Raw genomic sequence first — 12,432 nt, 5'->3', positions numbered from 1 at the left:
TATATTTCATCTTCTTAACATCCTTCTGTTTCTGAACTGCAACCTTTTTTATCAAGAGTATTTTTATGACCGAGTGTTTTAACTTTAACAACACTCGTACAGAAGCTTCAGAAGGCCCAAATTTAGAGGGCTTCAAACATATGCTCACAGAAATGCATCAAAAACAAACGTGACGTCTTTGATGACTCTTCCTCTGTGCACATGTCCTGTCAACATCGCTGTCGGCTCATATCGATGAGGGATGTGGGTTACATCCCAGAATAGATATGAGGATTCATCCAGCAAGGCAGAGCGGAGCGTGAGGGCCTGCAGTGTGAACGCAGTCATAGTCCTGTGTTGACATCAGTGCCAGAAGAGGGGATGACAGGGGAAGTGAAGCTGGGCGGAAAATAAAGAGACAGTGAGAGGATGGAGGAGGAGAAGAGGGAGGGTGGGGTGGGGGGGTTAGAGTCAGTCCCTCTCCTCCAGCCACCAGGGTTCTCATTACTCCTGAACACTCCCCAATGACTCTTTAAAGAGAGCTAAAATAAAACACTCTGGCATCGGCCATCTCCAACCCCCCACCCCTCTTCCTCTACCCCTCTTTCTCACCCCCCTTTCCTTTCCCTTCCATTTCTCCCTCCTCCAGATTGCTTTTGATTAAAGCTACAAAAGCCGAGGAGAAAACAGCTTTACACCAACGCAGCTATATTTATCCTGCCAAACACCCCAGCACCACCAGGGAGAGAGAGAAAACGTGTGCTCAAACACACTTACACACACACACACACATAGACACACACACACACACACACACACACAGAGCAAAGAAAGCAAAACACCGCCTCATGTGGGACATTATAGCTTTGGTAAAAACATCCACCAATCTGTGATTTTCTGCAGCCAGACCAACAAGGTGGACGGCTGCCAAATCAACACTGCAGTGCTAGTCCACTTGTTCATACATGTGCAGGGAGGAAGTTACGGCTAGCTGCAAGAAAGTCAAGCAGAAATGTAATATTCCTTGATGATTCTCCTGCATTACGTCCAACTCGTGAAATAAAAGGTATAAAACTTTACGTTAAATTTATTACAAAAACGCTGGGTGTTTTTTTTAATCCACAGATATTGCCTTAAAGGGTAATTCTGGTATTTTTACCAGACCACCATATTTTATTTTGTGTATTATAATCTTTTTTTAAAGGTTTGTTTTGTGGCTTTTTATGCCTATATTCAGAGATAGGACAGTGGACAGACTCATGAAGTCAAGGTGGGGAGTGGGTTATGACATGCGGGAAAGGAGCCACAGGTCAGATTCAAACCCTGGGCTGCCCGCTTGGAGGACTATAACCTCTGTTCATGGGTCGTCCGCACCAACCTCTACACTACCGGTGCCCCTAAGATTTTTTTTATTGATTTCTTTTTAAGGGAATTCGGTCCAAGAGTCAGACTGTAATTGCTGCAGTGTAATCCCTGTGTGCAAAAGCACCTACTTGGTCAGACTTGGCAACAAAGATTATATTGCAGCCATTGCAACCTATTCCTGGGCTGCAGACTGAGCTATGTACCAGAGCAATTCCTTGAACCCTCATCTCATTTATACAGTATTTAATCCAAATAGAAAAAGTTTAAAAATCCTGAAAAGGCTCTATATGCCCAGATAACTGCAAAACAAATCCCAGCACTGGATGGAGTGGGATCTTTTGGGCTGTTTGTAAATAATTGATTTGTGATTCTAAATCTGACATTTTATATATATTTTTTATCCCTAATAAAATTCTGCGATCAGAGAATAATATGTGCTTTTCACCACCCACTATGAGTAACAAATTAAAGCTGAGAAATGAAATTGTGCAGCCATCCTGCAGCTGCACAATACGAGGCAGGTGTGTGTACTTCTGAATATTCATGCATTTACCCTTTAAAGTAAAATATAGATCTATATGTTTAAAGTCTTATAGTAAAAAAAAGCCCAAAAGCCACATTCAACTTCTCTGCAATTTAATCAGAAATCAGCATTTACAGAAAAAGGAACACATTATAAATAATTGTCCTACAATCACTTAGGTGGAAACATCTGAACATTAAATGTGGGTGTACAACAGTTGAGGGCTCCCAAAAAAAATCCTGCCATGCTAATTTTGGAGGGAAATATACTTGTAATTGAACTTCTTTAATGAACTATTCAGCAAATGTGAACAGACAAATTAGTCATCTGCATTGAAAAATTAAGCATGATTTAAGATAACCAGGAGAAGCCCATTTGCTAACAAAAGCTGCTTGAAATTAGAACATATCCCATGATTGGATAATAAACTTCTGATGCTCTTCCCTTTGAAAAAGCTACATCCCAGCCTGTGAGCTCAAGATCTCTGACCATGCCACAGGGCGTAGCAGTTCCTATATGGCATCAGACACAGGGGCTCCTCGCAGATCTGGCACATCCAAGATGTCATCTGGTGCCTCCCCTGTGTTTTGCAGTGGCTGCACTGCATGCTCCCGACAACTTGGTACCATTTAGTTGGCTGGATGGCCACAGGAAGGTGCTCCCATGATGGCACTCTCGGCGTAAGCCTGTATCTTCTTTGCCTTTGCACACATCCCCTCGGTCTGTATCTCCTTCCACTACAGTTGCAGCAGCAGCAGCAGCCACAACTCCGTCTCCCAGAGACAGGTGCTCTATATTTGCGGTATCCTCTGGCTTTATATGGATGGGATGCAGCTGCTCGTCTCCGTCTCCACTGACTCTGGGTTTTAGACCTGCTCCTCGGAGCTCTCCGCGGAGGTACCGGTGTTGTTGCGGGGAACGGGAGAATGGCGCCAGAAGTCGAAGGCAATTTCAGAGGAGAAGAAGGAGTGGAATAAAACGGGTTTTCTTCTTCTGGAGCAACGAGCTCATTCTCCCCTGGACTAAAAACAAACAGACAGGCAGAAATATATCTTAAAAACAGCCATGGTTCCACCCCTTTACACCCCTACAATTTATATAAAGAAGAGTACTCAAGCCATTAAGGTGGACAATAAGGTTACTAAGACAAACCTTTTTTTTCTCATTACTAATCATGTCCAATAATTGTGTTAGTAATTTATTAAAGTATATTTCAAAATGTAAGGGTTGTTGTCTGTAACGGTGCCCTATTTTAAGAAATGTTGGGGTCTCAATGACTCAGAGAGTTTTAGTGTTGATCCACTAGATTTATAAAGCCGAAAGCCACAACTCAGACTGAAGTGGCTTTTACCTCAGCTTCAGGGCAACTTCACTCATCTGAATAACTATGACACAGGTTCATGGTTATCATAAGGGTCTAACAACAGAACTGGTAGAGAGGCCTGACAGAGAAAAGGCAGACAGATGTTTTTTTAAACAGAAGAAACTTTGACATTGCTCACTTGAGAGCCTCCAGACTTAATTGACAAACCACAGACCAAAGCAGTAACCTGTCTGCTGTCTGTATTAATCAGTTAGTAGTTTCTTTGTGTTATTGTTTGCTGAACAAATATTGTGCTGCATATGAACTAAGACGCTTCCTCTTAAAGTCCTGCAATGACACACACAAACGAACAAATCAAAAGCCCCAAATCTTCAGTTTTCTGCTGAATTAAAGAACTGTTTTGACAATTTAGTTTTTGTGTGTGTCTCAGAAAGGAGTGATGTCATAGTTATATTTAATTAGAAAGTATCTTAAAAATAATTATCATTAATTGTTTTGGTATCTAAAACCTAGCCCACCCTGTGAGTAGTGAGGAAAATTAAAGAAGTGCATCTCATGAATGTTAAGATGTTTTTGTTAAGCAGTCTGCAAGTCAAGGTAACCAGGGAGTAAATATACAGCATAAACTCCTCTTTAGGTTACAAAGCCGAGATTTATTATTTACGTTAAATATTAAAGCTAATCCTGCCTTTAATGCAGAGGTAAGCACCAAAACATTACTGTTTAACACATTATTTATCATTATTACAAAACCCAAAAGACAGGTAAAAGATTTGACACACGTCAAAAATTAAATGTAATATTTTGTTAATAACTATTTCATTATTTGTTACCTTAACAATAACTCAATATAGGCTACATCTTGCTGTGTGTGCAACTTCAGTCTAGGATTAAAAACATGACAGGAGGGCTTAAGTGTAATGAAAAATGTAATGTATTTTTAGGTTTACAGTGGTTTAAAGTTTAAAGGCCCTCTAGCTGGTCAGATATCATATTAGTCATTGATATGGTCAATAAGGACTACGGACTACACTTTTGTCAATAGCTGATCTATTTTTTTAATCTATTTTTTCGTATCTATTTTTTCGTATCTATTTTTTTGTACATTCTTAATTTTTCTTTTTTTAATTTAAATTGTAGTGTTCACTGTTTGTCTGCAATCTTTGCTCTTTGCTGCTGTAACAATGTAAATTTCCCAATTGTGGGATAAATAAAGGATTATCTTATCTTATCTTAAATTCTGAAAAATAAAGAATTTGGATTTGAATTTTCTGAAATGAAAAAGAAAATTAACACAGCTTTGAAAAGCAATTACTGTCATATTGTCAAATACAAACAATTATATTTTAATTATTATAAACAATGAATGTGATAGCAGAGAAGAAAGGAGTTAACTCCAGATAACTAGATTGCTGTTAACATATTTTACACCTCAAACCTGCAGTGTGTTTGACTCTTCTACCACATTATGTAGGTCAACATCAATCTATCTAACCAGCTGCTTCATTAACCAACGACTTCAAACACGCCGACAATGAAAATTAGCTTGTTAGCTTGTTAGCTCAGGTAGCTACAAGGCTGTCAGGTGTTGAACTCACTCGTCCACGTCGGACTCCGTCGCTGACACAAGCTGGTCGGTGTCTTCGGGAAAATGCCACACGGTTCTGTTGACGGCGTAACATTCCTCCCATGAGAGATTTCCGGTCACGTTATCCAGAAGACGCCACGACTCGCTGAAACGCCGGCCTGACATGTCGTCGCTTGAAGATTGAAGATGCGTAATGAGTGTTCGGGTCTCGTATCTGCAGGTTAACTCAGTAGTTCCCAAAGTGGGGGTCAGGACCCCCTGGGGGCCGTGAGACACTGAAAGGGGGGTCGACATCCCTTCCATAACCAATTTTTTTTTTTTAAATGATTTAAAATTTTACATTTACCTATTATTGTGAAAATACATACAAACTAGTAACCTAGTTGACTTTATAATTTAGAGAAAACATTTATAATTCAACTTTATTTATAGGATTTATTCTGAAATGAAACTGATATGTTTGCAAATAACTGCAAGAAGGCAAGGCATGTTTATTCATATAGTTGAGCACATTACAGCAACAAGGCAATTCTATGGAGTCCCTAAAGTCCAAAACGTTTTTAAAATATATGTAGCCTACAGTATATCTTGTGCGCACAAGATATTAATTTGTGTGAATTTTTATACTGTTTATACTGGCATTGGCTCCATTCAATTCAAAGTGCTTCACACAAGACATTAAAAGCCTCATGACGAAGAAAAAAGAAACATTAAAATAGAAAATGTAAAAATCACAAAAAATAATCATATGGAGAAGATTAAATATCCTGAAATAGGCCTTTAAAAAAATATCCAAAAGAAATAAAGAAATATGAAAGTGGAAAACAATAGCAAAAAATACCAGTATCCCCTATCAAATAATACCAGAACAAATGTATAACAATTATATTACATTACATGACACTACTCTATATTGTCAGAGTGTAGTGTAGCATCAGTTTTGGTAGCCTATCTATTATTTAAGATTCGGGGGAAGCATATATCTATGGACAATAACCTCCTATCATATATTGCTCCAAGGGCGGAGTCTCTTTAGAACACCACTACTCTAGTAATTCAGATATAGACGAAAAGCCCCTCAAATACTGTTCCCTTACTGCACAGACTGCATGGTAGCACCTCTTGATGGGGAGCATTATTCAATAGAACACCTGTTCAACATTCTTTTAAATAACTTTATTGGAAATTTCATACAGACAAAACAGACAAGTACCAAATCAATGTGTACAAGACAAGAATAATATAACTTGAAGGAGATAGATTAAAGACATAGAAAAAAACAGATCCTGCAAACAAGCCACATCGATGTACAGGTGTGAAAATACTAAACGCTTCTCAGCTGGTCAGAGGTTACTCCTTCCCAAGATTCTCGCTTAAACTCTCTTCTGTTAGGCCTTCTTAAAAAAATCTATTCATCTAATGTATTGGTTAGGTAGCGTTTTCTAGTAACACATTTATAGATTCAGTAAGAGTTAGTTATCTCCTCTTTCAAGCAGTTATTGTGCCTCACCTTTGTGTTGATAGTGCAGAACAAATGGCCAGTGTTGTGGAGAGATGGAGTGGTGAGCTGTTATTTTAAAAGACACTCACTTAATCCCACAGTAATCCCTGTATTAGATCACACTCCGATGGTGAAACAAGCGCTGGAGAGGAGAATAGTCGGGCAGAGACGAGCATGGCTGCAATCTCTCGCACACACACACAAAGAATGGACACGCATGTTTGTGGCTTGTGCACGCTCACACAAATCCTTTACTGTACATGCAATCAAATTTATGCACACAAGCAGATACAAACGGCTGCTTTCATCCACACATCCACAAACTGCAACAACATCAGCATGTGTCACAGCCCCCTCGCCCCCTGAGATGAGTTTGTGAGTGAAGGAGAGAGCGCAGAGAGCGAGAGAGCGAGCGAGAGAGAGAGAGAGTATAGCTTCTCTGCAGATGGAAACTAGGACACCAAACCCCTGTGTGTGTTTGTTTTGCGTCCTGCTGCATCTGTGTGTGTGTGTCCATCTGTGTATGTGTCTATTCGTGTCTGTCGTGAGGCGGGAGTGTGTATCCGCTGGAGTGTGTAACCGCATGTGTGCATCGTTGCTCATGTGTATGTGGTGCATTTGGGTGCATGTGTGTGTGTTATAAAGTAAAACAATGAATTATCCAGCAGTGAAATCTATGAGTGTGTGCAGCTTGGTGTTTGTTTCCTGGAGAGATGCAGGCATTTGTGTAATGTAAAGATTGTAATGTACATGAAACAATTAAGAGGTTCAATTCCCAAGCTCCTCTTTGGTGCCTGCATTCAACTCAGTGTTCATATCAGTTTTCTCTTACTGTGTTTAAAGTGTTTGTAGCCAATAGCATTTGGAGGAAAAAAAAAGTCTGATCCCAAAAGTCTGCCAAATCATCAACTAATGTTGACCTTTACATTATTGAGCCTGTTCTTGTTTTTCCTTCTAAAAAACTCATTGGAAAAATCTTAGCTGGAAAAACAATAACTGTAAAATATTCAATAAAATGGACTGGGAAGCCTGATGTGTTGCTAAGGAAGAAATAATGTTCTGTTAGGTGCCAGCAAGCCCTCCCAACATTATAATCAGTATGTTATGACAAGTAGTACTCATTTTGTTGGTGCACTATGTTGTCAGCCTCGCTCTGTCTCAGGTCAGACCTCCAAATGAACACATGAATAATTGTTTTAAATAGACAATGACCAGTGGTGGACAGTAACAATGTTATTTTACTTGAGTGCTGCACTTCAGTAAATTACTTTCAGTATCTGTACTTGAGTATTATTTTTCATTTGAACGTACTTTTGACTCCTCTATATTTTCAATGAACGTTCTCGTTACACGCTAATTTTGCTCTGCATTCAGCTGATGAATTTTCTTTTCTTATTGAAAGTCTTCAAAAGACAATAAACTGTGTTCATGAAGTTCTGTGTTTGGCTTGTGTAAGTTGTGTCACCCAAACACAGAGCAAACACCACTCAGATCAGGCAGTTCATTGAGTGGTGGTAATGAAGTTAATTCTAATTAATTAAAGCAAATCTTTCAATCATGCAAGTTTAAAAAATGTAAATGATTTTTTTTTTTTTTTTTAAATAAACATAACGTAGCAGGATGTACACACAAAAAGTAGTTTGAATGAATGAAAGAGGTCACCCCATTTTTTAAGATATTTTTGCGGCCTTTTGCCTTTATTAGATAGGACAGCCGAAGAGAGACAGGAAATGTTGGGAGGGGGGGATCACTAACAGCAAAGGGCTGAGGTTGGATTCCAACCCATGACCACTACGAGTACTATATCCTCTGTACAGGCGCGCAATTTAACCGCTAGTCTGACGACGCCCAAATAGTTAAGTAGTTTTAAATGGAAGTACTCCAGTACTTTAAGTCAAGAAATAATTTGACTGAGCAACTTTCACTTTTATTGGAGTAATATTTGACCAGGAGTATCTTTAGTGTGATTCAAGTAATAAGGTGAGTACTTGATGATCAAGCCCGGTTCTGAGTGTGCAAAAGGATGCATTGCACCCCCACTTAAACTTCTGCACTCTCAATTGTGAATGGACTCACAAAATAATGGCAGTTTTTTTTTTTTTTGTACAATAATTAATCAAGGATTTCAAATGACAACAGTGACTCAGATCATGTTAATTACATCCATCTGATCTGATGGTCATGACACTGTCTGTTCACCAGCGACCACATGCAGGACCCATAACACCTAAGCTATTTTTCATTGCTGTTGCCGGTCACTGTATCTGCACCCACTTTAATCTCAGATGCACCCTAAGTCATTTTGTTCCAGAACCAGGCCTGTTGATGATGACCAGGTATATGGCAGTCTATGGCACTCACAAAAGCAGCGATTTAACTAACTGGAACAAGAAGTCGTCTGTCACTGCCCATGAAGTGTTACATGCTGATGTCACATGACACTCCCAGTCACCATGGTCTTCATGCTTTTGGTACAGGTTAGGCTTAAACACACAGAAGGCCCGCTGCCTACAATCACACACATTTCCCCCGAGGGAGGGGAGAGGAGTGGGAGAAAAGGCGGGACCAGGAAGTAGAATCAGCCAATGACAGCTTGACGTATGGCACTGGGAGCATGCGAGGCGGGCGCCGTAACCGAGGGCGTCAATAAATCCTGTGCTAAGGATGAAAGACTGCCACAAAGGAGATTAGTGTCCACAGCAGCTAATGAGGTACTATATCAGCACAACCCGGCACCCGCAGCATTACACACAAACACACACACACGTACAGTACACACATGCTCATACACGTCTAAATGAATTCACAGGCACTCAAAGTGCATTGTATTTGTACAATAACACATGGAACACTAGTCAGACAAGCAAGCACAATGCATGATGGGATACACACACTTTATTTTTCTCGCTCACATACAGTACGAATACTGTAGACAGGCGGGTCCTTTTTGGTCAGATGTAACGTATGTTTTAACACACACACACACACACACACACACACACACACACACACACAAGCACACACACTTGTGCATCTTTATTAGGTCAGTGGGAGGACAACTTTAGCTTGAGCCTCATTCTCTACATAAACAAACACAGCCTGTTCTCGCAGGATTTGTCTGTGTGTGTGTGTGAGAGAGAGAGAGAGAGAGAGAGAGAGAGAGAGAGACAGAGAGAGAGAGAGACAGAGAGAGAGCGCTAAGCCAAGAGTTTGCACTCCTCCAATATAAAAAAAAGGAATGGGTTAACATTTAATTGTGTTGGAATCCTCTCTCCCGAATCATCATCATGTTTGACACTCACACATACAAACACACACCTGTTTTCTTAACTTACACTGATTTAGTTGTTCAGTCATGACACTGCACTTCCCTATTTTTACCACTGAATGTCTCTGGTTAGCAAAATGTAGCACCTTGCAATGTGAAGACTCACCTAAGTGAGTGAGGGAGAGCTTAACATTTCAATGTGTGTGAAATAGGAAAAGAAATCAAGGATGCAGTCTGTTGTTAAATATACACTGTATTACATTTCATCTGCTCTGTGTTGTAAGAATAAAACAGAGATTGCTTTATCCAGTTTCCTTCACACACACTGATTCACTACACTTCTTAATCACTTGAGTATCCCTATTAATAATCATGGTTTGATATACAATCAATTTACAATTGTGCACAACACATATATAGTAGTCACATTTCTAATAGCTTAAAAGACCAAAAAGAACAGCTGTATCTGAATACATGCTGAATCTAAGGGGGAGTTTTATGCTTTCTTTTTTCTGAGGTCGCTTTTATATGAAGTCAGGTGGACTCGGTGCGATTCAGAGGTGAAGTTGTAACATCTTTGCATTTTTCATTTGATTCAGTTTGCTTTCAAACTGCTTTTTGTTAAGTGCACCAAAACATGTCAAATGTTGTGTATCGTAGCCACCTGTCACTAGTTGGGGCTGTAGCTCCGCTCAGTGACTATTGCCATCCGGCTCTAATGCTGCACTATGACCTTAAAGTGAACAACAAGATAGTGGAAGAATGGCATCCCGTAGCACGGCGCAGTTTGGCAGTGTTTTGATCTATAAAATGAAGATAAAGTAGGCCTAACATGTCGGCTGTGTCAGGTTAAATTGGTATATCGACATTAAGCACAGGCATGTTAACCTGTAATGAGGACTGAAGCCTGGTGTTGTTAGCAATCCTAACGTTAGCCACGCTCAGCAAACCTATTTAACATGGTTTACAGACGGCAAAATACAACCCACAATGCACTGCATTTTGATTCAATCCTCATGTTCAGAGCTACAGCGTACTAAACTCTTGTGCACTTGAAAGCAAACCGTTTTTAAACGGACCAGAGTTCGGTTCTTTGGTCCGTACCAGAGTTCATATGAGCATTCACACCACCCCAAACCAAACGAACCATCAGACAAAGCAAACATTTTGACAACCCTATCAAACACATATCAAAAGATACAGTGTTGCTGGGGCGCTGGGGCGCTGGTGGCGCAGTGGTTAGTGCGCGCGTCCCATGTATGGAGGCTGTAGTCCTCAACGCGGGCGGCCCGGGCTCGAATCCGACCTGTGGCTCCCTCCCCGCATGTCAATCCCGACTGTCTCTCCCTGATTTCCAGCTCTATCCACTGTCCTATCTCTCCATTAAAGGCACAAAAGCCCAAAAATAAAATAAAATAAAATAAAAGATACAGTGTTGCTGAAATATAAGATGATGCTGAAAGGTAATTGTTGAGGAAGACTGCATAATGTAATAAATCACCTGAAACCTTTACTGCCCATAAAGGGTGCAAAGAAGCAGACCTACGGTCATCTTAAGCAGTCGCAGCAACAAAACCACAGTACAGAAAGTTTTATAACTTTTAAACTGAAAGTTTTCAGTCTGGAAGAAACATGTTTTTAGTATTTTGAGGTTTAAAATGTAAAACACCAGCATTGTGTTTGAAATATTAACATGAGCAACTTGAGGGTTAGCAATGACACTAATACTAAGGAGCTTTGTGTATTGATAAAATTGAGAGTCACATTGTTCATGCTGCAGATTTTAAATCCTCGTCCTAATCCCCGTTCACACGGGACTAGTATTACCTGGGGACATTTAGTCATTTGTCATGATTCCAGAGGTTTTCTGTGATCTTAATCCCATTCAAATCTGTAATGTCCATCATTTGTGATGTGCAGATTCAAACAAACAAATGATTTTTAATAACTTTTGCCCAACACAAAAATCATGTAACGTTAGTCCTGTTTTCATAGGACTAGACACCATTTGTTTTGGTGGATAGAGTAAGAAACTAGCGAGAGAGAGAGTGGGGAATGACATGTCGGAAAGGAGTCATAGGCCGGATTCGAACCCAGGTCCACCTTGGAGGACTATACAGCCTCCATACATAGGGTGCGACCTTACCGCTAGTCCATCCCCCCCCCCCCCCCCCCCCCCCCCCCCATGGGACACCATTCTGCTCCTTTGTTACCTTTTAGTTGTGAGACCTAGTGAGTATGTAATCTTTGCAACTTTTTCTGAACTTTATGCACGGATGAAACACACCCATAGCTACACCAAGAACTCAGCATTTTTGCGTTTGCTTGTAGCTTCTAGTATGTGAATGGATCAGTGCTGCACTGTGTTATATCTGCACTACAGTGTGTGCATATGTGCACATAAAACCCCATTGCAGAAAGAACGTTTATGTGTTTGTGTGTGTGTATGTGAGCCCTGCTGTCTTAAGGGAGTGTGAAGCAACAACCAGGAGAGAGATGGCCCCCTTAAGACCAGTCAATGAGAGATGGACGCGGAGACGTACGCAGCTAGCGAGACTAGCAATCAATAGTAATCATGAGTAGCTGTGGCGTTAACAGCAGATGACACATCGCTCCGGCTTTTCTACTGCGCTGTAGCCCGACACAAAGAAGCACAGAGCCATAATTCCTTGTAGGCTTAGATCAATAAATATACATTTCCACAAGTATCAGACGCATAGTAGGATTACTCTTTAGGTATTCCTGCCTTCATGTGAAAGCTCATTTCTCTCACAGGCTGCAAGACTCACTTTTGTAACAGCAGCTGGGAGAAGGTTTCGTGTCAGATTTAACGAGTGTTCCTCCTGCCCAACAAATCTGTGTTTAGTCCCAAAAAAAATGTGTG

General features: G+C 40.4%; 2 protein-coding genes across 28 annotated transcripts in view; both read right to left on the bottom strand.

The window, feature by feature from the left end:
• LOC132975911 (regulating synaptic membrane exocytosis protein 1-like) overlaps positions 1-12,432 on the bottom strand; it is a 113,869-nt gene that overhangs the window by 56,173 nt on the left and 45,264 nt on the right. The window lies entirely within an intron of this gene.
• Positions 1,964-5,803, bottom strand: LOC132975913 (uncharacterized). The gene is made up of 2 exons (XM_061040812.1): positions 4,790-5,803; positions 1,964-2,889 (listed from the first exon to the last, which is right to left on the bottom strand). The coding sequence occupies exons 1-2, from the start codon at positions 5,080-5,082 to the stop codon at positions 2,343-2,345; spliced, it is 840 nt and encodes a 279-aa protein (XP_060896795.1). The 5' UTR covers positions 5,083-5,803; the 3' UTR covers positions 1,964-2,342.

The sequence above is a fragment of the Labrus mixtus genome, chromosome 6 (genome assembly GCF_963584025.1).
Source record: "Labrus mixtus chromosome 6, fLabMix1.1, whole genome shotgun sequence".
Taxonomy (NCBI): domain Eukaryota; kingdom Metazoa; phylum Chordata; class Actinopteri; order Labriformes; family Labridae; genus Labrus; species Labrus mixtus.
This window is presented reverse-complemented; position numbering and strand designations above follow the sequence as displayed.